The sequence below is a fragment of the Equus przewalskii genome, chromosome 1 (assembly GCF_037783145.1).
Source record: "Equus przewalskii isolate Varuska chromosome 1, EquPr2, whole genome shotgun sequence".
NCBI classification, from domain to species: domain Eukaryota; kingdom Metazoa; phylum Chordata; class Mammalia; order Perissodactyla; family Equidae; genus Equus; species Equus przewalskii.
The window spans coordinates 60,317,441-60,340,376 of NC_091831.1; the positions used below are offsets into that span (position 1 = coordinate 60,317,441).

At 53.4% G+C, this 22,936-nt stretch overlaps 1 protein-coding gene across 6 annotated transcripts; it reads right to left on the reverse strand.

Annotated features, from left to right (window-relative positions):
* Positions 1-4,798: 4,798 nt before the first annotated feature.
* DNAJB12 (DnaJ heat shock protein family (Hsp40) member B12) lies at positions 4,799-22,922 on the reverse strand. 6 transcript variants are annotated; one of them, XR_011524176.1, is made up of 10 exons: positions 22,672-22,899; positions 15,144-15,324; positions 13,712-13,857; positions 11,413-11,598; positions 11,218-11,297; positions 10,071-10,180; positions 8,418-8,590; positions 7,728-7,873; positions 6,604-6,649; positions 4,799-5,050 (listed from the first exon to the last, which is right to left on the reverse strand). XR_011524176.1 is itself a non-coding variant. In XM_070565526.1 (10 exons), exons 1-9 carry the CDS (start codon positions 22,802-22,804, stop codon positions 6,620-6,622), a joined length of 1,137 nt encoding a protein of 378 aa, XP_070421627.1. In that variant the 5' UTR covers positions 22,805-22,901; the 3' UTR covers positions 4,799-5,050; positions 6,604-6,619. The 6 variants fall into 6 exon arrangements, 4 of the variants coding, with proteins under 4 accessions (XP_070421627.1, XP_070421636.1, XP_070421623.1 ...); XR_011524175.1 differs by having other exon boundaries at positions 7,722-7,873; XM_070565526.1 differs by having other exon boundaries at positions 7,776-7,873; positions 22,672-22,901.
* Between the last annotated feature and the right edge of the window lie 14 nt (positions 22,923-22,936).

Sequence of the window (22,936 nt, forward strand, 5' to 3'; positions counted from 1 at the left end):
TGGACAAGTCTCAGACTTTCCCTAGCTTATCCCTGGGGTGCTGGTACCCATAGGCACCAACGACGGAAAGAGGGTGTAGGAATTGATGAAGAAGGCAGGAAAGAGGGAAAACTTTCTTCCTCAGCCTTGGGGTCTAGGGCAGTCATTCTTCCCAGCTGGCCAGAGAGGCCTTGCCTCTTCACCTTGCATCACCTTGCCTGCTTCAGTCAGCCAGGGGTTAGGGAGCGGGAGGGGAGGCTGGGAGAGGAGGGGGAGGCCAGGTCCTCAGAAGCTGGGACTGCACAAACAGGTACGGGAGGATGCCAGTGGCCAGGCAGCTGAGCCAGGGTCACCGAAGGGCCTTCTGGAGGCCCCTGTTCCCACGTTGACATCAGCAGCACGCTGGAGGGACGTGCAGTGTTCGTGTAGTCTTCTCTGGCTCTCATGACAGGCGCTGGGGCAGGAGGGGCCAGAGGCCCGTGATCCCTGCTCCACACATCCCTCCCAGCCACTGGGCTGGAAACACGAGCTGAGTGAGTCAACAGTTCCTCGAATCGTGTTACAGCCACGGCTCGCAGGCTCCAGAGCTAATAACATGAACAGATGTGGGTCACGCAACTCCATCCCATGGCCCAAATCCAACCCTCCACTGCATGAACTCCAGGCTGTCGGGGAGCCGGCTTCTAGTGAGTCCTGGAGTAATGGAGTGAGGCTGGCTCTGGAGGGACCTCAGCCCCCAGGTTGCCCTGCTTGTACACAGCCTGCCCGGGTCAGCCTAGCAGCCTAGAGACTCCATGGTTGACAGAGGCTGACATTAAGGCCAAACTGGTGATGTCTGTGGGATGACGATAATTATAATAAAACAAAAATTTTTGAATGATACAAATGAAAAATGATACAAATGTCCTTTAGAGCTGAGGCTTGCAATGTGATCCATGGACTTTGTGTCCAGTGCTTTCATGCTGAGAAGGGACCAGCGGCAGACTGTGGTCCTTGGCCATCAGAAGAGAAGCGGTTCTGAGCACCACTGGGTACCACACGAAGCATGGGGCTCAAGCCCGAATGCCACTGAAACAGGTGCTGCTCATGTGGCACTTGGAGTCTTGTGGTGGTGATGGGAGGTTGTCTGGCGTGTGGGGTCCAGGAGGCCGTCGTCAGCAGCCAGGGCCACGGGCTGGAGGCCAGCAAGCAGCAAAGCCTGCCAGAGGTAACCCTGGGACCTGTGGCCAGGGCAGCACTGGGGCAGCCAAGGAACAGGACTGCTTTGAGTCCAGGAGTGGGTAGTGCCACCTGGCATAGGCCTGAGTGCTGGAGAGAGCATCCTCTTCTACCTATGGGGGTTGACGACCGCTTCCGATAGGGGTCAGAGGTCCCCTCAAGGATGAGCACTGTTTATGATTCTCATACGAGCCCCTGCTATACCTGCCCTCCCTCAGGGAGAGGAGACATGGGGCATTTTTAGCAGGACTCTACCTCCCCCAGGAGGTGGAGAAAAGGGAAAAGGCCCCACTCAGTGCTTATCCCACAGGAGACTTGTTACCTCCCCCAATGTTCAGCTGGATGCTGGTCCTTCTTCTCAGATGGGCACCCTCACTTGAGCCCTCTCAGTCTGGAAGAAGTGGCCCTAGTCCTGTATGTGGGTTTGTGACTGCAAAGCTACCTTCAGGACCACCCTGGGTGGGGTTGGTGAGGCAGAAATAGCTGCAGAGGGACAGCCACAAGTGACCATCAGAAAGGAGTCTCAGTGCTGAGGGAGCACATCTCTTCCTTCAGCACTGTTCATGGAGGCCCGACTGTGTCCAGGTCCTGTGGCTGCAGCACTGAAGGTGACAGACAGGACCCAGGCAGGCCCTTGCCAGTCCAGGGTGGGAAGCCTTTGTCCAAGAACTGCACGAACACCTCCAGAATTACCACGTAAGAGGGCAGGGTCAGGCTGAGGGAACGTGGGCAGGCCTCCTGGAGGTGGAGGGTGGAGGCACAGCGAGGAGGCTGTGGGCTGGAGGAGACGACAGCATGTTGGGGATGGGTCGGGAGAAGTGGCTTCACTGGAGCAGAGTCAGAGTGTGAGGGCCCTGCAGGCCACATGGAGCCAAGAAAAGGACCTCACTTCGTCCCTCTAACCTCCACTTTCCCCATCTCTAAAAAGAGACCACCAGCATCCTCCTGTGCTGCTCAGACATCTTTCTCTCGGCACTGTGTCCATCAGAAAAAGGGGAGTGGTGGGGGGGCATGGACAAGGTATGGCAGTCAGACCCCCCCTCTTCTTCCAAGCAAAGCCCCAACTCTTGGGCTCTGGGAGGGCTGCTTGGCCATGGGATCCTAGAGACTGCCTTTTACATCCATTGTCCTGTGTGGGCCCTGGAACTTTATTTCCTGCCCAAACAGCTGTGGGGCTATGGAAGTGACAGGAGGCCTGGGCCTTGTTCCTAGGGAAACACCCTTCCATAAGAGTCTGGGGAGAAGGGGTGATGGTGGGAATGCCACAACCTAGGCCCCCAGCTTTGCCAGTCTCTGCCCCTACTCCCTCCCTCACCTCCTGCCCACTGGCTCTACATGGTTGCCTGTTCCTGTTGTCTTCCCTGAGGGCAGGGCCCAGCACCAAGAAAGCTCACAGATGCTTGCTGAATGCATAACTGAGTGGACAGGGGACAGTCAGGATTAGAGAAATGGAAGGTCTCTCCTTCATTCATTCCCAGTGAAGTTCTTTGTCTAATGCTATTGGGTGTGACTGGCAAGATGATAATCAGAGATTGGGGGCCTGGCCTATGTACTGTTCCCTGAACCCGGTCACTTCAGTACTTTCCCAGCTCCAGGACTTGCTCACACTGTCCGCTCTGGCCAGAGTACCCGCTCCATCCGCAGCCCTGCCCACGTTCCTACCTCCTCTGCCCACCTGGGGTCTGTTGATCTCTGGCTTACCCACGGGCTCCCCACAGTTCCTCAGGGCAGGCCAAGTCTCAGTCACCTTTGTGGTTTCAGCTCCTGGCAGGGGATTTGACAGTTGGTGCTCAGTTAATCTTTGTCGACTAAGGATGAATAACAACACTTAAATAGAGCTTCCTATGTACGAGACACCATTGTTAGTGCTGTGTATGTGATAACCTTTTTCCTCCTCACAATAACCCAAGAAGGTGGGTAGTTTTTTACTCTTATTTTGAAAATGAGAACACTGAGGCAGAGGGAGGTTAAGTGACACTCCCAAGGCCACCCAGCCGGTAAATGGCTGAGCCAGGATCCGGCCTGGGCAGCTGGGCTGTGGGGTCCACGCTGATCTCCTGTGCCGCCTCTTGGGAGTGATGCCAACTCAGGGAAGTTGCCCCGCACAGCCCGTGGACACCTTTGTCATTGCCGGGAGACAAAGCGCACCCAGCTCAAGCCTCTCAGATTAAGTCCCTTTACCTTTGCGTGGCGTCTCCCCCCTTCCCCCTTCTGGGCTCAGGTCTCCCACCAATCCACTCAGCATGAGTAGGTTTGATCTCCTTGAGGACAGTGAATCTGGGTTCAGCAAATGTTTGCAGAATGATTGCTTTACTACAGAGACCCCAAAGACATGCACAGCTTCATGGAGACTCTTGAGCATCGCCTTCCCTCCCCCAAGCCTCAGCTGCCTGCTCTGGGAAATGGGCTGACTTGCTCAAATCACAGGATGTGACATCTGGTAAGGAATTCTGAGTTGCTCCAGACTGATGCTGTGTCAACAGCCTATTACCCGAGACTTGGCACTGCTGTGTGCCTGCCCTAGACAGCCAGGTGACTTTGCCCAGGCGGCTCAGGGTGGGGATGTTATAGTCGGGCTGGGGTGTGTGCTCCTTGCCCTCTAGAGTTCCCCTCGGGAGACCTGGGGGCAGCCTGGGACGAGGAGATTAGTTGCCAGGGAGCTTGGATGGACCAGTGGCTCGTTTTGCCACTTGACAGTGGGTGGGGACATTTCTCAAAGGCTCTTTTTTGCTGCAAACAATTGCATGGAGTCTGTCCCGCCCCTTCTGGCTCACTGAGCCACACACTGAGGGCAGGGGGATGGGGTGGGTAAATGGGGGTGGCTGGTGACGCCTCTGCCAACTGCAGCTAACAAGTGGCGGCTAGCTGACCAGGCAGGGCAGGCTGTGGTGACCCTGGGCGGGGGCAGCCAATGAGCTCCCAGGCTGCGGTGGCACCACCGGGCAGCCCGCCTGTCTTTGGCTGGAGCAGCAGCGGGAGGGGCCTCAGGCCGCCAGTCAGGGCCGCCGGGCCCTGTCTCTGGGAGGCCCCGGCAGATCTGCAGCTCCATTCACGGGAAGCTCTACTTGAGCTGCCACATTTTGAACTTTTCCAATCTCCTGGGAGAGGAGGGCTGGCTGTGGGGGCAGTGTGGGGAGGATGGCTGGCAAGACTGTGCAGCCAGTGATGGAAAGAAACTCAGAGAACTTTTCCCTTGCTCTGGACTTGGAGTGGGCTTGAGCTCCAGGCTGGGGAGAGGGGAGATTCTGAATCCTTTTGCTCACAGCAGGCCTCATGGGATGGAGGGAAGGAGCAGGGACGGGGGAAGGAGAGGTTGGTGATCATGGCTGGGGTTAGCTCCTAGGACTGGTGTCAGGGACCCCATCGTCCTGGCCTAATTGGGCCTTGCACCCCTACAGCCACCCAAGCCCCTGACCCTTTGCCTGGATAGTCAGCCTTGGAACACTTGTGGCCTAAGTGGCTGTCAGCGGGGACAAGGGGTGAGAGGAACATTCAGGCTTCTTGCCAAAAGCTCCTTGTGGCACAGGCTGGACAGTGTCTGCAGCAACAGGTGCTTGTGCCCACCCAGCCCCCTTGCTCAGTGAAGACCCACCACAGCCAATCACATAATAAACATATTTATAGATGTACAATTTCAGAATTCTAATTCACGAAATACAGCTTCTCAGGGGATCCTTTAGGATCTATGTTCTTATTGCACATGGCTCAGCCCGTCTAGGGACATCAACCGAGACCAGACGGTTGGGGTGGTGGAGGCAGAGCGCCAGGGCCACCGTGGGTGGGGCACTCTTGCCCATGTCCAGTTCTTGTCATCTCTCTGGGATGGGGTGGCCGCTTCATCACAGGGCAGGACCTTGTTCAAAAAACCAGATTTGACATTTCTTTACAAAGCTTTCCTTCCCAGCAAGAATCCTATTTGTGGGGGGACTTTTAAAAGAAAGAGCCAAGAGAGACTTTGGGAGGATGGTGATCACCTCCTGCCTGGCAGCTTGGGGAAGTAAGGCTTTGGAAGGTGGCAGGCTCAATGACACCCACCACCAGAGGAAAATTTGGGAAAGACGGTAATTCCAAAAGGCTCAGTATAAACTGTGGGAATAAATAAAACCTCCCTCCCCTCCCCCGACAGCAACTGCTGTTTTGAGAAAAATCCTCATTTGAAGGTGAGGATAAGAAAACTCTTCTGGTTCAGGTGCCTCCTTTGTCCACACGCAAGAGAAGGCTGGGTGGCATCAAGTCCATGAGGGGTGAAGACAGGTGCCCACAGGCACGGACTTTCTTCCCAAGTCGGCTGCTGCCCTGGGGTCCTGGGCACCACCCGGTTGACTCTTGGAGGAAGAGCCTTCTAGAGTCCTTGGTGCACGACTTAGGAAAAACCAGTGGCAACAATGGAGTTGTGCCCTGTGGCACCTATAAGGCAAAACTGACTTAGGGACTAAGGTGGGGAGGTGGTCAGGCTGAACATGGCCGCCCTCTCCAACCCTGCTGTTCTTTGTGGCAGGGGGTCACAGGGCTCCTGGGCACCAGGACAAAGAGCCCACCTGAGCTGGGCAAAGCTTGAGGTGGGTGGTCTCCCCCCTGCAGGCTGTCTGCGGCCTCTGCCAAGGCTCAGAGCTGACCTGGCCCTGGGGCACTTTCTCGCCCCACAGCCCACTCCCCTCCAGCTCAAACACAAACCTGGCCACTCAATCAAAGGTTTTCCACAGATTTACATTATCATGATTACTGCTGCCATCAAAAACAGGCTTGGGTTGAGGGGGACTTTAAAAGCTATGACCCGACTTTCCTTCCACTGTCAGCTACAGCTCAAGTCTTGTCTTTGAAGGACCAGGTTGCCTTCCTCAAACAGGCCACGTTTTTTAAAACAGGGAAGAAATCAGCTAAACAACTTAAACAAATCCCTGCATAGTTTAAAAAGTAGACTATATATATATATATATATCTCTTTATATATGCTATTTACATATAAATAGATATATATATACATACACATGCATCTATAAATTACATTCTATGGAGACTTGTCTTTCCTCCTCCTCCTCTCTATCCTTGGCCAGCGCGCCTCTAACTGCCTTCCACTGAGAGGTGACTGGTGGTGGCTCCTGGGAGGAAGAAGAAAGGCAGTTGGGTGCCCCCTCCTCCAGCCCTTCCCACAGACGTTTGCTGCAAGTTTTACATTCTACTTTCGTTGCCATGGTTTCTGTATCCTAGGAGAGAGCCAGTGTGAAGCCTGAGCCTCTGCCAGCCTGGGAGGAGGGGAAGCAGCCCCAGGGCAGGTTTTCCTGTCTGTGTCCTAAGAGCTTTCTGCTTTTACTGGGCGAGAGAGAGGGCAGTTGTGTGTCGTTCGGCCTCCAATCCATTTTAATTTTTTTTCTTTTTATGTCTTTCCTTAAATATCCAGTCCATCACCTTGGCTCAGCGCATGTCACCAAAAATTCTCCAGGGATTTCATGGTCTGGGGAGGAGAGTGGTAACAGTTAGCTCAACGATCATGGGCCCGGAGCCTCCAGTTTAGCCCACCCAAACAAGCAAACTTCCTCACCCTGTCCTGCCCGCCTCAGCCCCACCTAGTCTCCCTCCTGCAGTCGGGTTCACTCTCCTGGAGGCGCTACAAATGGCCTCAAAGCAGAGTCTGTGGCTGGATCCGTGATGAGGGGACACAGGCAAAGGAAGGGTGGGCAGGGTACCAACACAAAAAAGAAGCTTGACGGGCTCTGCCAAACACTCCTCTGGGCTTGGTCCAAGCTGTCCCCTCCGGCAAATGCTGGGAACTGAGCCCACCTACCCACGTGCAGGGGTAAAGGAGGTAGGGAGACTGCCACCAGCAACTTTCAATTTTTCCCCATCCCTTCTGTGCTGAGGGCTCCGGGTTGGATCCTGAACTCAGGACCTTCTGTGCCCTTCCTCAGACCACAGGCGGGATGCCTCTGACTTCCAGGCTGCCAGGTGCAGTAGATTGGAGAGAGTGCTTCTGATCCCACCAGGGGGCTCTGGTCAGGGTGCACAGGCCCCCCCTGCCCATTGCTGGGCTGCCCATCCATCTTGTTCCACTTCCTCCTGCCTAGAAGGGCTCTTAGCTCACCCATTTCCACATAGTTCTTCCTCGTGTTGGGCAGGGAGCATGTGTGGGAACTATCTTGGGCCCAGCAATATTTGGTGGCCTAAATACCAGGGCACAGACAATATTCTGCAGTGACTTGATGGCTGGAGTACAGCAAGGAGGCACGAGCGGCTCTTAGCAGCAGCCTTGGTTCCCCTTTCTGCCTGGCTCTTGGGTACCACAGCCGCACAGCCAAGGAGAAGGGCAAGAATGGGTGGAGAGCAGCACTGGAGGGCTGAATCAGACCTTGGTTTCCAAGCACATCCCAGAGCTGCTGTCACCCTGCAGGCTGGAGGTCAGCCTGGGGACAAGGATTCTGTGCCATAATCACTAGACTCCCTCCTTCTCTCCCTCCCACCCTCCTCTGCCTCATGACTAGGGCCAGAACTGCCAGGAGTTGCAGGGCAGAGGAGGCCCTGGCTCATACTTGGACCTCGGTGGTGTGGCTGGCCCAGGACTATCCATGTAGGGAGGCCTGCACCTCTGATAGTCGGTTACAGCTCGGGGTGCCCATCTTCTGTGCTTTGTGGTACATATCTGTGTCGCCGAAGTAGCGGGCCCGGTACAGCAAGCCTTCCTCTGCAAAACAATGGGGCAGGGTTAGGGCATATCCCAAAGGCCGCTAAGCTGCCTGGCTGGCTGGTGGGGAGAGGTGGAGGGCAGTTACAGGCCTAGGAGCTGGGGCAGAGCTGGCTTCCCTTTAGAGAAGACTGGAGGAGCAAAGACTATGGTCCCAACCTAGGAGAGGGAGAGAGGCCCCTTTCTGTAGAGTGTAGGTGAGGCCAGCCAAGGTGAGACCTGTCCTCCTGGTCAGACCTCCCCGGAGTCCCACAGATAGAGCTGGATGCCCAATCAGTGGGTGGCCAGGAGATCTGCTCCAGTCTCTCTCTACATACTCACCTCTGGCAGCCGAACGACAGGCTGACTACAGTGATTTAGGGGAACCTGGAGGAAATCCCCAGGTGCCCTGGCTCCTAGTTCCCGGGAAACAGGGGTGAGTCCAGCTCTTGGCTGGGAGGTGGCTGGCACAGGGCAGTGCCAGGTGCTGGGCCCGCAAATCACTGGGTGAACAGGGCTTTCTCTCTCCCTGCTCTCAAGCTTTGTCCCCAATACACACACTCACTCTGCTGCTTCTCCTTCCAGCAGTTGTTTCGGAGGTTGGCGATATAATCATCTTCCACATTCCGTTCAACCGTCTTGAGGCTGGAGCCTGTGTACTCCTCAGAGAAGGTGTCTGCCACGTAGTAGATTACCTTCAGGTGGTCAGTGACTCGCTTGTGGATGTGGCCCACCGACCTGGCCAGAAATTCACCAGGCACAAAGTGGGCACAGGTCCCCAGGCCCAGGGGGATGATGGGCCCCGACAGGAAGTGCCATACAGGTCACAGGAGGAACTGATTCCCTCCCAAACTAGAGCAGGAACTCGCACACTACCCGAAGTGAGGGTCTTGAGAAAAGGCACAGTGTACCTCCCGTACGAGTGGCCAGACTATGGCAAGCCCTTCCTCAGGCTCTCTGCTGACCACACTGTTACCCTGGGCCCACGGGGAGAAGCCCCTTTCTGAGAGGCCCTGGCCAGGGAAGAAGGGAGCCTGGAGTGGGTCTGGGCTCTGCCTCTGATGAGCTGAGGGACTTGAGCTCCCTGGGCCTCCCGTTCCTCATTCATGCCCCAAGGCAATCATGGCTGAGGGCCTGGCTGCCTATCCAGGAACTCCCAGTCTTGAGTTAGAGGCTTAGGAACAAAATGACAGGAAGGATTCCAAGGAATTGTATCCTTTTGGCTCTTGGATTCTATCTGCCAGCTCCAATCGCAGGCTCCGCAGGCTGTGGGAAGAGCCTCAACACACAGACAGGAGTCAGTGCTCTGGGGAGATAGCCCCTGCCTGCCCAGAGCTCCCTCTCATCTCTCCAGCTGCAGAGAAAAGGGCTGGCATCAGGCCACAGAGAGCCTGCGCCGGCTGGTGTGGGGCCGGTCGATGGACTCTGTCCCCTGCTGGCTGAGAGGGATGCTGCCAGGCTCCCAGCCAGAGCCAGGCAGCTTGGTGGCAGCAGAGGGCTTCTACCACCAACAGAAGCCAAACACCCACTATGTATCAGATGCTGTGCCAGGTGCTGGAAACAAATGAGAGGAGCTGACACTGTAAAAGGCCAAATAACTTGCCCAAGTTCACTACTGGCAGTTGAGACCATATATTCATTCAACAAACATTGTTGACAATTTCTAATGAGCCTAGCATTTTATGTGTATTACTCATTTAATTTTCACAAGCAAGTAGATGTTGTTATTCCCATTTTATAGATGAGGAAACCAATGCTCAGAGAAGTTATGTAACTTGTCCAGGGTCACACAGCGGCTTAGATAGTAGAGGAGCTGGGATTCAAAGTCACCCTTGCTCTGTCTGACTCTAGAGCCCCTGCTCTATGGCCCCAGGGCCTCCAACCAGAACAGGGGAGCAGAAGTTCATGTCCCAAGGTAAGCAGAGAAGATGGGGGGGCGAGTATCATGAAGCCTGTGAAATCATATGCAAAATTGTGTACATGTGCAGTGTTCTAGGGAAAAGATCTACAGTTTTCATTGCATTTTCTTAGGGGACTGTGTTCCTAAAAAGATCAAGAACTTCAGCTCAACAGAGAAGTATATTTTCTTGATTCTAATCCAGTTTTCTGCATGTGATCAAGAAACTGCAGGATGGGAAGGTAGGCCCCCGATGGGGGCTGAGACTCCAGAGCCCCCATCTGCCCACCACTGGCCTCACCCCCAGCTGAAGGTACTCACGGCCTCGGGCTCAGACTGTAGGGTGGACTGGAGACCATGAGTTGGCTGAGAGCTGACACGAGGATCAGGATGAGGATGGGCATCAGCTGGACAAACACCCCCAGCCCGCCCTGGAGAGAAGAGCCAATGGTCACTCAAGCTGGACCTGGGTGGGGGTGTGGCAGGTGCCACCTAAACAGCCCATAACACCCTTCTCTCCCCTACCCTCCCATAGATCCCCAAAATACAGAAGCTCCTCCACCTGCCAGCTTCCCCAGATAAAAACAAAATAGCAATTGGTGTTAAATACAGGAGGAAAGTGGGTACATGCATTTACTTGTGAGAGAAGACCAAAATAATGAGCAAAAGTGGCTGCCTCCAGGAGCCTGGGGGACGGGGCTGGAGGGAACTTTCACTCTACACAACTTCTAGAGTTTTGGACCATACAAGTATGTCACCAACTTAAAAACTGCCAGGTTAAAAAATTATAAATGAAAAGAAATTTATTCACTGTGTTATAATTTGCGATTAAAAAAACTCTTCTGTATGTTAAATACCCACAAAATAAAAGTTTTAAAAAATGAATAAAAACAGAAGGCCACACTGTTAGAGCAGGAGGGAATCCCTCCGTCTGCCATAATTTTAAATGCTCCGCAGTTGTCTACAGTATTTTAATTTTAGCCAGCTGGCTGTTCTTTAATCTGTGGCATTCAACATGTGTTCAAACATTGTTTTGTTATAGCTTTTGTAAACAGATTTTAAGAACGCAGAAAAGAAGAAGAGTCAGCACCTATGTTGTCATCCTTTACAATTCTCCCATGAAGTTTCACTGTCCATCGCTTGGAAGATGTCACTCTGGCCTTATGAACAAATGGATTGCATAAAGGCCATTCACACGGGAACCTGTCTTTAGTGGAGAAGCTTCTGCAATGTATTTCCCAGCAGAGACCATCTAATCGCCACACCTTCCTGTGGGCAATGTGGAGTGTGGCTCCCTCTGGTGTCGCTCAGCAGAATGGCAAGGGCGCTCTCCCTGGCTGAGAGCTATCGGGCACTGCTCGTTCCAGGATAGATAGCTGGGGATGTCACTCCCACCTCCAGTAGCCCTGCACCCTGGGGTGGGGCCGGGCACCCTCCCCGTGCTCTCCCCAGTGCCTTCCTCACTCACGTCACCCTGGTTCTCCCTGCGGTCCTGCCTTTGCTGGTAGGTATAGCGCATGCGGCCGTTGCTGTAGACATGGACATTACCTGGAGGTCAGAGGGACTGAGTCAGGAGTGGGGCTGCTGGGAAAGAGAGAGGCTGACTCCAGTCTCCCACCACACTCCAGGGAGACATGGCTGTGGGGAGAGCGGGCGAACTTACTAGACGGAAAGCCACCGCCAAAGAACATGTTGAAGAGGTCTTCAGGGGAGATGTCAGCCTCAAAGCCACGGTGGAAGTCCCCATGCCCATGGCCGTGCCGGGCTGCTTGGCTCTTGTCATCACCGAACTGGTCATACTGCTTCCTTTTCTCTGGATTGCTAAGTACTGCATACGCTGTGCCAATGGCTGGAAAGGAGGTCAAAAGGTCAGGCCTGAAGATGCTGGGGGTGAAGCGGAGGCTCCCATCCAGCCAAGAGCTCACTTCCTCCGGATACTTAAGTGGTGTGTTAGGCGGCAGGAGTCCTTGGGGTCAGTGGGCAGTCTGTTGTTGGGCGAGTGTGGGGAGGGGGGCATGCAGGAATACCCCTAAGTGAGTCTGGGAAGCCTGGGCTGGGTGGAGGGTTAAGACTCAGGCTCCTCACTCTCCACCTTGTGACAATGGTCCAGCTTTTTCTATGCGCCAGGCACTTTACGGGCATTATCTTATTTGCTCCTAACAGCAACCCCATCTCCATTTTACCAATGAGAAAATTGAGGCTCAGAGAGGTTAAGTGTAAGATCACACAGCTCTGGTGTGGCAGAGCCATGGATCAAACCCAGGTGTGTCTTGCTTCAAGTTTGTTCTCTAACTTCATGAAAACCACCAACCCCCGCTCCTGATTCTTCTCTCTTGAGGTGCCCAGTGGGATGGGGATCCCTTTCTGGAGGCTGTGTAGTCTTGAAGTCATGGTGTGACAGAGGGGCCGAACAGACGTATGCTTCCTTGTTGTAAACTGGAAAGCAGCAGGAACTGCTGGGAAGGGCAAATCCCAGTGTTTAGTTGAGATTGCTCCAGTGCTGTAGTGTGGCCTGGAGAGCCCTGGCCTCCATGTGGTCCAGGACCCAGCTGATGTTCCCCTGCCTGGTCCCGGGGCCTTTCCTTTAGAGCCCCCAGGTAGGAAGCCTGTGCCTCCAAGGACCCCGGACCTGGGCCCTTCTCAGTGTCCTGCTCCTTCTTAAGTGGCCCACTCTCTTGAAAGAGTGGGTCTAAGCTGCATCTGCTTCAGAACCTGCAACCACCGGGAATAAGGAGACTCCCCGACCTCCTCCCATTCTGACCAGGCCCCAAGGCCAGATCCAGCTTCTCAGTGTCTGCTGGGATAGGCTGTAGGAGAGGTCAGGTGGAGCAACACTAACCATGGCCACCTTGCCTCCCTACTCCCATTCTCCTTCTCTCTGGGGCTGGCTGACAGGCAGCAGTCGGGGATGATGCCTGCAGACCACCCCAAGCAGGACCAACCCCAAGCAGCCTGGGATGGAGCACCTGGCGCAAGCCCTGGGAGACAGCACACCAGGTCTTTGGGTCTGCTCTGCCATAGGCTCCTCACCTGGCTATGGTCACAGCCCCAGTACTGCACAGCACCCCTCCTGGACCAGGTGGGGCTAGTCGCCATGCTGTCTCAGAGGGAGGTGAGCCTAAGACTTTGAAGGTCTCGAGGAGTACAAGGTGGGCATAAGAGAAGAGATGTCTGGGAGAAATGTGGGATTACAGTGCCCAGCAACACCGAGCTGGCAGAGTCGGTAACACGTATGCCTGATGGGGTCAATGAAAATATAAAGGATTAAAGGGCAGCTTATGATTTCACCCAGAACTGAAGCACCCATCCCAGAACCAGTGGATCCTAAGGCCAGAGAGACTGCCATGCCCCCCACTGCAGGCCCTGGTGGTGTATTTATGTGTATGATGTGTGAGTGTGTGTTGCATGTGTTTGTGTTACATGTGAGTGTGTGGGGTGATGGAATGTGTGAATGTGTGTGTGTGCGTGGTGTGTGTGTTTGAGTGGTGTGTGAGTGTGGGTTTAGGTAGGGTTGGCAATGGCTTCTGCTGCGGAGGAACCCACCAGACCAGAGGCCACTGACCTGGGGCTGCCCTGCCCCTCAGCACAGGAAAACTGTTACTGAGATCCCAAGATGGGGAAGTGCATATGGGTGATCAGGAGGCCTGCTTCTGACCTCCAATCACTGTGTGACACTGGAGAAGCCGTCGGTCTTCTCTCACCTCAGCTCCCTTCTTGTAATCCCTGGGGAACAAGGAGGAAGGAGGAAGGAGGAAGGGGAGGCAGAAGTAGCATTATCTGAGCTCTAACAGACTCTGTATGGTTAGGGGTGGCTACTAGGACCTTATTCCTAGGAAGCAGCTCCTGAGCCCATGGGACTTGGGTCCAAGGCCACCTCCTGGAAAAGCTATCTTGGCCCCTTATTCCTTCCCAAGGACAAGAGACAAAAACACCAAAACACTGGGAAACTAGGGCTGGCTCACCTTTGAAAGCTTCAGTGGCGCCAGGTGCGTGGTTCTTGTCTGGGTGGAATTTGAGGGCCAGTTTGCGGTAGGCCTTCTTCAGGTCCTCATCTGAGGCCCCTCTGCTCACTCCCAGGATCTCATAGTAATCTTTACATTGCTTGACCCTGGGGGAGAGAGAAGAGCGTGGTGGGGAAGCTCTCCATGGGCCCCGGGCGGTGAGGCGAGGTGGGCAAGGAACAAGCAGCGTGGGCACAGCTCTGAGCAGGCTCAAGGGGACCAGCAGGGCATGGCTGACAGCTCCTCCAGGTCAGCTGTCAGACGCTGGGGACAAGGGAACCTCAATAAGGTCTGACTGGGACGGGGAGCTCGGCAGGGCCCAGTGGAAAAACCAAGAATATATGTAGGATTTAAGACGGGGCTGCTGCTGTTTTCGCCAGGCCAGGAACCGTTTCCCTTTGCCAACAGCACCCTCACTAGAGGCAACCTCAGAAGGACTGTCAATGTCTGTCAAGCAGGGACCTCTGCCCAAGGGCAGGTGTGTCCTAAGCTCGGCCAGCTGGAGTCAGATTGCTCCTGGCAATCTGAGTCTTGAGTAGTAACAAAAGGCCAGAAACGGCAGGTGTCTGCTCACCCCATCACAGGGCCTTGAAGACCTCCTGATTCTTGGCCTTTTCCAGGCTTTCCCAGTCCCCACAATCAGTTTCTATTGCCTACGACTAATGGGCTTGTCTGGTCAAAACCCTGTCTGGTCAGAAAAATGCCAATTTGGTTCATGCTTTTATGGCAAATTAGTCATGCTAGGTCACACACACAGGCTGAACCCCAGTCCTGAAGCTTGCTAGTGTCTCCACTAGCAGTCATGTGGGGATGACCTTGGCGGGATTCCTGAGGCAAGCTGGTGGGGAGACTAGGGGAGAAATGACAGCCAAGATTTCTCCTGAGAAGCCATCTGCACTGATCAGCCTGGTAGTGAGCTGTTCGGTGCAGGGCCTGCCCAAGCCTTGGAGGGATAACTGTCTCCTGTCTCCACTCTGTCCCCCACATACTCTGCTTTCAAAGGGTCTTTGTTGGGGGTGGGGGTGTGGGTTGGGGGAGAATCTGGAGGGGGAGACCAGGCTCCGTCTCTGCCTGACAAACAGAGCTGTGTGAAGAGGGTGGGGCCTGTCCAGCCAGCAGTGGAGGAAGCAGGCGGTGTCAGCATTTCCAGCCTCTGCTGTGGGTTGTCTTGGCGGGAGGGGCCCGTGGAGCCCTGACTCCCACACTATTCCAGGGCGTGGTGGGACACACGGAGAAGGTACGATAAGCCCTATCACTTGGACCATCTCCGTCTTCAAGAGCATCCCAGGGCCCATCCAGACCACAGCAGATGTGAGCTGGAGGACGCGTTGTGGGAGGCCTTCTCTAGACTTGAAAACTTCCCAGCAGCACCAGCTCTGGCCCAGCCCTCTACCTTTTCACCGCTGCTACTTGTTCCGCAGTGTAGCCTTTGGTGCTCTCTCCTCCTCCAGCTTCACCATTGGCCGAGGGGGCATCGGCTCCACCTGCTTTCCTATGGGTCGTACGGGTTGCGTCTGTGGGTTGGGGTTGGTCACTGGCAGACTGTGGTTTCTGGTTGAGAGACTCGATCAGGGCTGTGCAAGGGAAGGAAACCGTTCAGGGCTCCTGCTCCAGCAAGGCCACTGCCTGGCCCTGGGAGAAGCCAGGGCTCCCCGCATCCCACACGCTGCTTCTCCCAGCAAAGCCACTAGCTCCTTCCCTGACTTGGGCCTGTCGGGGGTTAGTGGGATAGTCGCCTGCTTGCTTAGGATCCACAGTTCTCAGGAGTTGGCAAGGTACAGGTAATTTAAACTCAGTATAAAAACAAACTATTAACACTTCAGGTTTTTAAAATCCCAAAGTAGTGCATTCAGCAAATATCTTCTGTTGAGTGCAGAAGTGGGTGAAGCGCTCTGCAATGAAGACCCCACTCAGCAGGACCATCTGATTTAGCCGGGATTGGTCTGGCAGACTTCCTGGAAGCCTTGGCTTAGCTGTGAAGAGGAACAAGGGCAATGAGTTTGCCCCAGAGGACCAGGGATGGTGAGAGACTCAGAATAAACATCTGCTGTGCTCACTACTTGCTATTTTTTTACATCTTTCAAATGGCTGGTCATGTCAAATGTCCTACTTCAGTGTCTGGAGTCTATATGGGGTATTAACTATCACCCTCAGACAGGGTCATGGTTATTCAAACTCAAGTCCTTGTTTCTTGCTGACTCAATAAGGAAGGGCCCAAATCTCCGGCAGATGTCCCCTGTGACCATTTATTATAGGCATAAAATCAGTTCCTAACCCCTCAGTCATGCCTAGGGTACAGTGCCTGGGAAACCAGGCATCTGGACCACAGTAGTGATCCAGGACATGTCTGTGCTGAGGAAGGACAGCAGCACAGCCCGGCTGGTCCCCAGCTTCCTTCAAACTTGCCAGGTGCTTGATGGCTCAAGGTACTGTGCTGGGTGTCAGACATGCTCTACTGCGACACACCTGGGTCTTACCCAAAGGGCCTGGAGCAGGGCTTGCTGGGAGTAGAGCACTGGGGCTCAAGTGGACCACTGTGCTTTGAGCCACTCCTGTGATAACTGCAGTAAACTCACACAATCTCACTGAATCAGCAGCTGGGAAATCCCAACAGGAGCTGACAGTTGAGCTTGCCCTGCATGAGGACGGTGGAGGAGCTCCTGTAGCAAACCCTGTGAGGGCGCTTAAAGAGAAGCAATAGTAATGAGTGCTCACTATGTGTTAGGCAGGCCTGGACACCGTGCTCTGCATGTATTAGCTCATTTAATCCTGATGATGGCCTTAGAGGTAGGACTTATTACCTCCATCCCCATCATAAGGAAGGAGCTGTATGTTTGATCAACTTGCCTGTGGCTGCACAACCCCAGGATGTCCAGATCCCGGAAGCACACTCTAAACTACGCTGCTCTCCCAGACCACACGAGTCTGGCAGGGGGAGCCCCTTCCAGTACAGTCATTACAAGTACAGAAGAGAAGTTAAATTCAGAAAGACCCAGGTTTCAAATCTCAGCTCAGCCACTTCCTTACAGTGTGACCCTAGCCGATCTGTAAAATATCTCTGAATCTCAGTTTCCTCACAATGGGCATATGAGGATAAAATGAGATAATGTGTGTAAGTACCTGGCACACAGACTGACATACAGTAAAAGTTCAAAATGAGCAGCTGCTAACAGTATGACCTGGGCTGATGAACTGGCTGGCCCAAAGGGTGAGGGGACCCAAGATGATGGGGGCTGAGGAGCTCCAGGGATCAGGAAGGCCAAGTCTCAGCACGCCGCAGGCCCTGGACCCAGTTGTAACTATGAGATTTCAGGCCATTTCAGACTCCAGGTCCATGCCAGGCACCAAGGGAATGTGAAAGGAAGAAACCAACAGATGAAGAGATGCAGATCAAGCTGGGACAGAGGGAGAAGCTGTTTTGCTGGTTTCCTAGGGCATTTATAGAAGTTGTTTATTTCAATTTCCCTGGAAGGCCCAGTGGCCCAGGCTGAGCTAACATACCCTAAGGACAACATGACCAGCTATTCCATTGCCATAGATACACAGGCACATCATCCAGGATGTGATGGACTCTCTCCAGTAACTCTCAGGGCAGATTCTGGAAGATTTTCAGGGCAGTTACATGGAGTCAGCCACTCTAATTTCCCTACAATGCAGAGAGAGAGCCCAAAGGGGAATGGATGTGCTCTGGGTCACTCAGAAGGTTCCTACTTGAGTTGGCAATTCAAGATTTCTGGTTGCTGACAAGTAAGTCTCTTGGGGCCTGGACACCCTCTCCACCAGGCCCACGGGATGTGACCGCCTCATCCTGACTCATTGTTACATCTCTCATGGCACAGTGGCTGACAGGCAAATGTCACAAGAGTAGGAGACAGAATAGCTTAATGCGGCTCTGGAGTTACACAGACATCGCTGGGGTCAATCCTGACTCTGCCCCCTCCTAGTAAAGCTGGCAGACATTTAAAAAGAAGGAAATCGAAGGAAGAGACCAAAGCTGGTGTGGGAGAGGTGGCAACTGAGGTAGCAGTGAGAGCATGTCTATGGCCAAAGCCACGAGGGGCGGCCCCTCCTCAAACCCAGACTGGAGGGTCAGACTGCCTGGGTTCAAACCTGGCTCTGCCTGTTGCTAGCAGAGTCATCTTGGACAAGTGAACTTGGCTTCTCCATGTAAAACTGTGTCTCCCTCAAGAGAGCTGAAAGAGTAAACGAGTGAAGGCATATAAAGGACTTAGCACAGTGCCTAGCAAATAGTGTTATCTGTTACTGTTACTCTATTTCCAGGCTCTCTCTATGTACCTGCAGTGCTCAAAGTGAGTCAGGACAGGGAGGCTGGAGTAGGGAAAGGGCCTGGGGGTGGAGCTAGACAGTTGGGCTCCTTTGTTAATTAGCCATGTGGCCTTGTCAAGTTATTGAATTCCTCAGTGAAGACATGATCCCTGTCCTCACAGGGTTCTTCTGAGTGGTAAATAAGATTCAGTGAGATAAGGTGAATGGAGGGATTGAGTACACAGTGGGCCTCATAAAGTCTGACTGACTTAAAGGGACAGTCCCATCCCAGACCTTGCCAATACTAGAACATCTCTCACTCCTAGATCTTGAATGTCACAATCTCCCGGCAACCAATCTTCCCCCCTCCCATGTACTGGCCTTCTTAGCTTGGCCTTCCTGACTTAGCCTGGATCCCAGAGCCAGCCATTTCATGGAACCTTAGGCAGCCTTTGACATGGACCTGGAGTCTGGAATGGCCTGAAATCTCACGGTTACAACTGGGTCCGAGGCCTGCAGAGTGCTGAGACTTGGCCCTCTTAAGCCTTGGAGCTCCCTGGCCCCCACCACCTTGGGTCCTCCCACCTCCCCACCAAGCCTGCTGCTGTGGCCAGCCAGTTCATCAACCCAGGTTATGATATTAGCAGCTACGCGTTCTGAACTCTATGTCAGTCTCTTCTGCCATGTGCTATTAAAGAATCTTAGGCAGCCAACCTGACCTCCGTGGCCAACCCTCTCTTTGTATGCTTGGGAAACTGAGGCCTACAGATGTTCTCATCGGCTCCCTGGAAAACCTGGTACTTTCCACTATTGTTGCTAAGCCCCAGGCAAAGCCAATGGCTACCAAGCTGCCAGGAGCTGAACAGAAAATCCCAGAAAGGGACTGACTGGCTTCACTACCCCTGCCCTGTGACTTCCCAGCACAGGGCCCAGCTACTGCTCCACATTATAACTGTCCAGCCCTTGGTGCCTCCCCATCCCACATCCTGCAGCACAAGTTTTAAGTCCCCTCACATCCTTTGTACTGTGAGGTTCCTCAACACTTTAAGGCTTCTCTGAGCCTCCATTCACCCCTAATTCTCCCCTCTGTCTGTCGTTCCATTTCTCCAAGACCAATCCTCCACCCACGCTCTTGATCCTTCCCCTTGCATTTCTTGAATTGTCCTTTTCCCAGGAGGCCTGTGCAGCAACTGACAGTGCTGCTTACTACCTCCTTGACACACTGCTCCATGGCTACCCAGCCACTGCCCTCTCCTGGGACTGCCTCTTCCTGCTGTTGCTCCATCTCAGTCTGTTGCTTCCTCTGTCTTTGCCCATTGGCTAAGGGCAGCTGTGGCCCATGGTTGTGCCTGCAGCATCCTCTCCTACATGTTTCACACTTTCCCACAGTGACCTCAGCCAGGCACAACTCCAATGAGCTCCATCAGACTGAAGTTATCAGACTTTCAGCTGGAACCTCCAAGCTGACAGCTTCTTTGGAACAACCCACCAGCACCTTGTGCTCTGCCCATCTGTTCCTACCCAAGTTCTTCAGCCTTGGTTTCTTCCTGGTCACACACGCTTAGATTCTGAGTCCCCATTTTTCCTCAGCATCACTCTCTCACAGAGGGCCTGGTACTACTTCCTCTCCAATGACTTCATCCTCATCCCTATTGCCTTATGTCAGGCCCTCATAACTCCTAACCTACTCAACGGGATTATCTCCCAACTAGTTTCTGCCTTGAGTCTCTCTTCCCTCTCATTAACCCTTCATGATATTCTCTTTTAAGAACAGTACCCTTATCTTATCCCAAACTTCAACGGTTTTTTTCACTAACTACAGAATAAAGTAAAAATATCACTGTCCGGCAGGAAAAGATTTCCACAATCTGGCCCCATTCTACTTTCCAACCTTAATCCTCTCTATACTCAAATTACCACCTCCACAGCCTCCAAATCTTGCTACACTCAATCCCTTCCCCCAAACCTCTTACAGCTTTCAGCCTCCAGGTCTTTTTCCCAGTATGCCCTTCTCTGAGACTCTTACCTTCCTGGGAAGTGCAGTTCAAATGCTGTCTCCTGTCTCACTCCCTGAAGGCTTCCCTCACTGTGACCTACCATTATTTTTATGTCCTTGCTACAGCACTCACTATACCGCCAATAATTTAATGTTGAGGAGATTATCCTCCATGCTCCCTACCCTCAGCACTTCCCTCCACCTCACCAGACTGTGAACCCATGGGGGGCAGGGACTGGATTTTTCACATCAATCCTTAAGTCCTCAGCATCTAACACTGTGCTTAATTTTTATTTAATCACAGTTATTGTTTTATGGCTTGCAATATTATTTTTACTGTAACTTTGTCTCCTTCACTAGACCGTAAGCTCCTCGACATGAAGGATCATGTCTTACCAATCCTGCTATACCACTTAGCGCCAAGCAGAGGACTTTGCAAACAAAACAAAACAAAAAGTGTTGCATTGAATGAGCATCTGGAATGAGCGCAAACCTCAAATATCAAGTGTAGACAGTTACCTAATATTTTTTTAACCAAGATTTCCCTATCCCAGGCCTAAATTAACCCCAGGTCCTTGTCAGCTCAGTGCAGGGCTGCAGATGGCACAAGGTGGGAAGTTTACAGAGAGGCAATGAGACCTATACTCGTTCTAGAACAACGCGAATATGACAAATATGCAGCAGGTGACTCCTCTGCCTGAGCAAATTCCAGTGCTTGAGTCCCAGGAAGGACATCTGTCCAAGCCCTTGAACTGCCCCAGGAGGCCTGCTGACAGGAAGATCTCCACAGGCCACGTTGTTACCACCCTTTTTTGGCTACCTGCTCCTGAGCCTCCCGAAGGATCAGAGTCAGACAGAATTCTGAGAGCTGGAAGTCCTCCACCCTACCAAGCCCCCCTCTTACAGAGTGTGATTTATTTCATAAAGCAGCTCCTTGAGCAGGTTATCTCAGGAGTTCTGGCAAATACAGACTGAAACCCTCTCCAAGAGAAGGCAAATAGGCCAAAGATCAACCTGCAGAGTCAGGAGAGAGGAAAATCCAGGTATTCTAGGCCGCCTCTTTCGCCAGTGTTCCCCTTGTTGATTTCACAATGTGGGCAAGGAAGGTTAGGAGGCTGACTGCTACTCTTCAACTTCATTTCATTCCTTTCATAAATATTATAGAATCACAGAACTTTCCAATTTCTAGCTGTGTAATCTTGGGCAAGTCCCATGCCTCTGAAGTACTTCCTCATCTACGGACAAAGATAACGATCTTTGCTCTTCCTCCCTGATACAGGCTCAAGTTAGAAAATGCATTAGAAAGAGCTTTCTAAACTGAAAACGCTTATGGGTATTATTGTTATTCACATTATCTGTGCCCTCAATATTCCAGATGAGGAAATCCAAGCTCAGAAACATCACATGAGTCAGGACGAGAACCCAGGTGTTCTGATTCTGAGTACCTGCTATATGCCAGACAGTTTACTAAGTGGTAATTGCAGGCACAAACTCTGTATCTTTTTTTTTTTTTTTTTGAGGAAGATTAGCCCTGAGCTAACTGCTGCCAATCCTCCTCTTTTTTCTGAGGAAGACCGGCCCTGAGCTAACATCCATGCCCATCTTCCTCTACTTTATATGCGGGATGCCTACCACAGCATGGCTTGCCAAGCGGTGCCACGTCCGCACCCGGGATCTGAACCGGCAATTCCCAGGCCGCTGAAGCGGAATGTGGGCACTGAACGCTGCGCCACCAGGCCGGCCCCAAACTCTGTATCTTTAGTGGACTACCTCTTTCCCCTCTCCAGTTTGGATTGAAAAACTTCTTTGAAGATTTAGGTTAAAGAAAAAAAGGGTTCCTGGGTAGAGCGGGATGATGAGTAGTAGAGACAACCTTACTATTCCCTCCCCGGTTTGGCAGCCTCAGTCCAGGGCCGCCTAGCAGCCTGGTGCTGTCCAGCCGTCCATATGGCCGGCCACTGATGGACTCTTGGGGGCGAGGGTGGGTGGGGGTGGCTGAGGCCAGCGTCTCCAAGGCCATGAGCTCTGAATCTCAGAAGCGGGTGAAGAGGATCCAGGAGCGAGTGAGGAGCCCGGTCTCAAGACAGACCGTCCAAGGTGGTGGTGTGGAACGGGGGAAAAGACAGGCTCTAGTTTTGGGAAGGTGGTCCCTGGTCCTTGTCCTGAGACGTGCGAGGGACTGAAGATATGGAGACGCCTTTCCAAGCCGTCCAAAGGTCAGAAATCTTTCCCTCTCTAGAACCCACTCCCTCCGTCAGATGAGTTATGTTTATTTTCCTTAACTATAATATTTCCCAGGCCGGCTACTGGACCACCGAATGGCCCCTTGGGAAAAGTAGTTCGATTTCGCTTCCAGGTAAGCTCCCTTCGTCCCGTCTGCCAGCGCCTCTCATTCTTGGGAACTCCAAATCTCAGAGGGTTCCGCAAGCACCCGGAAAACTGGAAATCGTGGTCGCCCCTGTCATCAGGCGTCCAGCATTCCAGGAGGGGCGTGGGAGCGAAAGACTACACCTCCCAGCGACCACCGCGCGTCTCAGTGCGCAGGCGTAGCCGCGCCTCGCCACCCCTCCCCCTCCTTCAACTGCTCCCGTCGGTCCGTTCCCGTATTCCCCCCATCAGTTCCAACGTCCCTTCTGTCTCTCCGGCACCTCACACTCACTGCGAACTCGCTGCGTCGGGTACAGCCGTTGCGCCTTCTCCAAGAAGCGGAGCGCCCGCTCGGGCTGGCTGCTCTGGATGGCCTTGAGGGCGATGCTAATACAGCGCTCGGCTTCATCTTTGTTGGATTCCATGGCGGAACCAGAGCGCGGAACCAGGGAGGGGGAGGCCGGGCGAGCGAAGGGCTGCGCCAGCGGCCGGCGCGTCGCGGGCAGGCGGGCGCAGAATGATGACATAAACCCTTCGCCCCTCCTTTTCCGAGTTTT

What these genes read in the sequence shown, in the direction of transcription:
- DNAJB12 (XM_070565522.1), bottom strand. Translation starts at nt 22,906, where the DNA reads ATGTCATCATTCTGCGCCCGCCTGCCCGCGACGCGCCGGCCGCTGGCG. An exon ending in CAAGTAGCAGCGGTGAAAAG is followed by an intron (nt 13,858 to 15,143) that starts GTAGAGGGCTGG and finishes TCTCTCCCCCAG; the next exon opens with GGTCAAGCAATGTAAAGATT. An exon ending in TACAGTCTGAGCCCGAGGCC is followed by an intron (nt 8,591 to 10,070) that starts GTGAGTACCTTC and finishes ATTTCTGGCCAG; the next exon opens with GTCGGTGGGCCACATCCACA.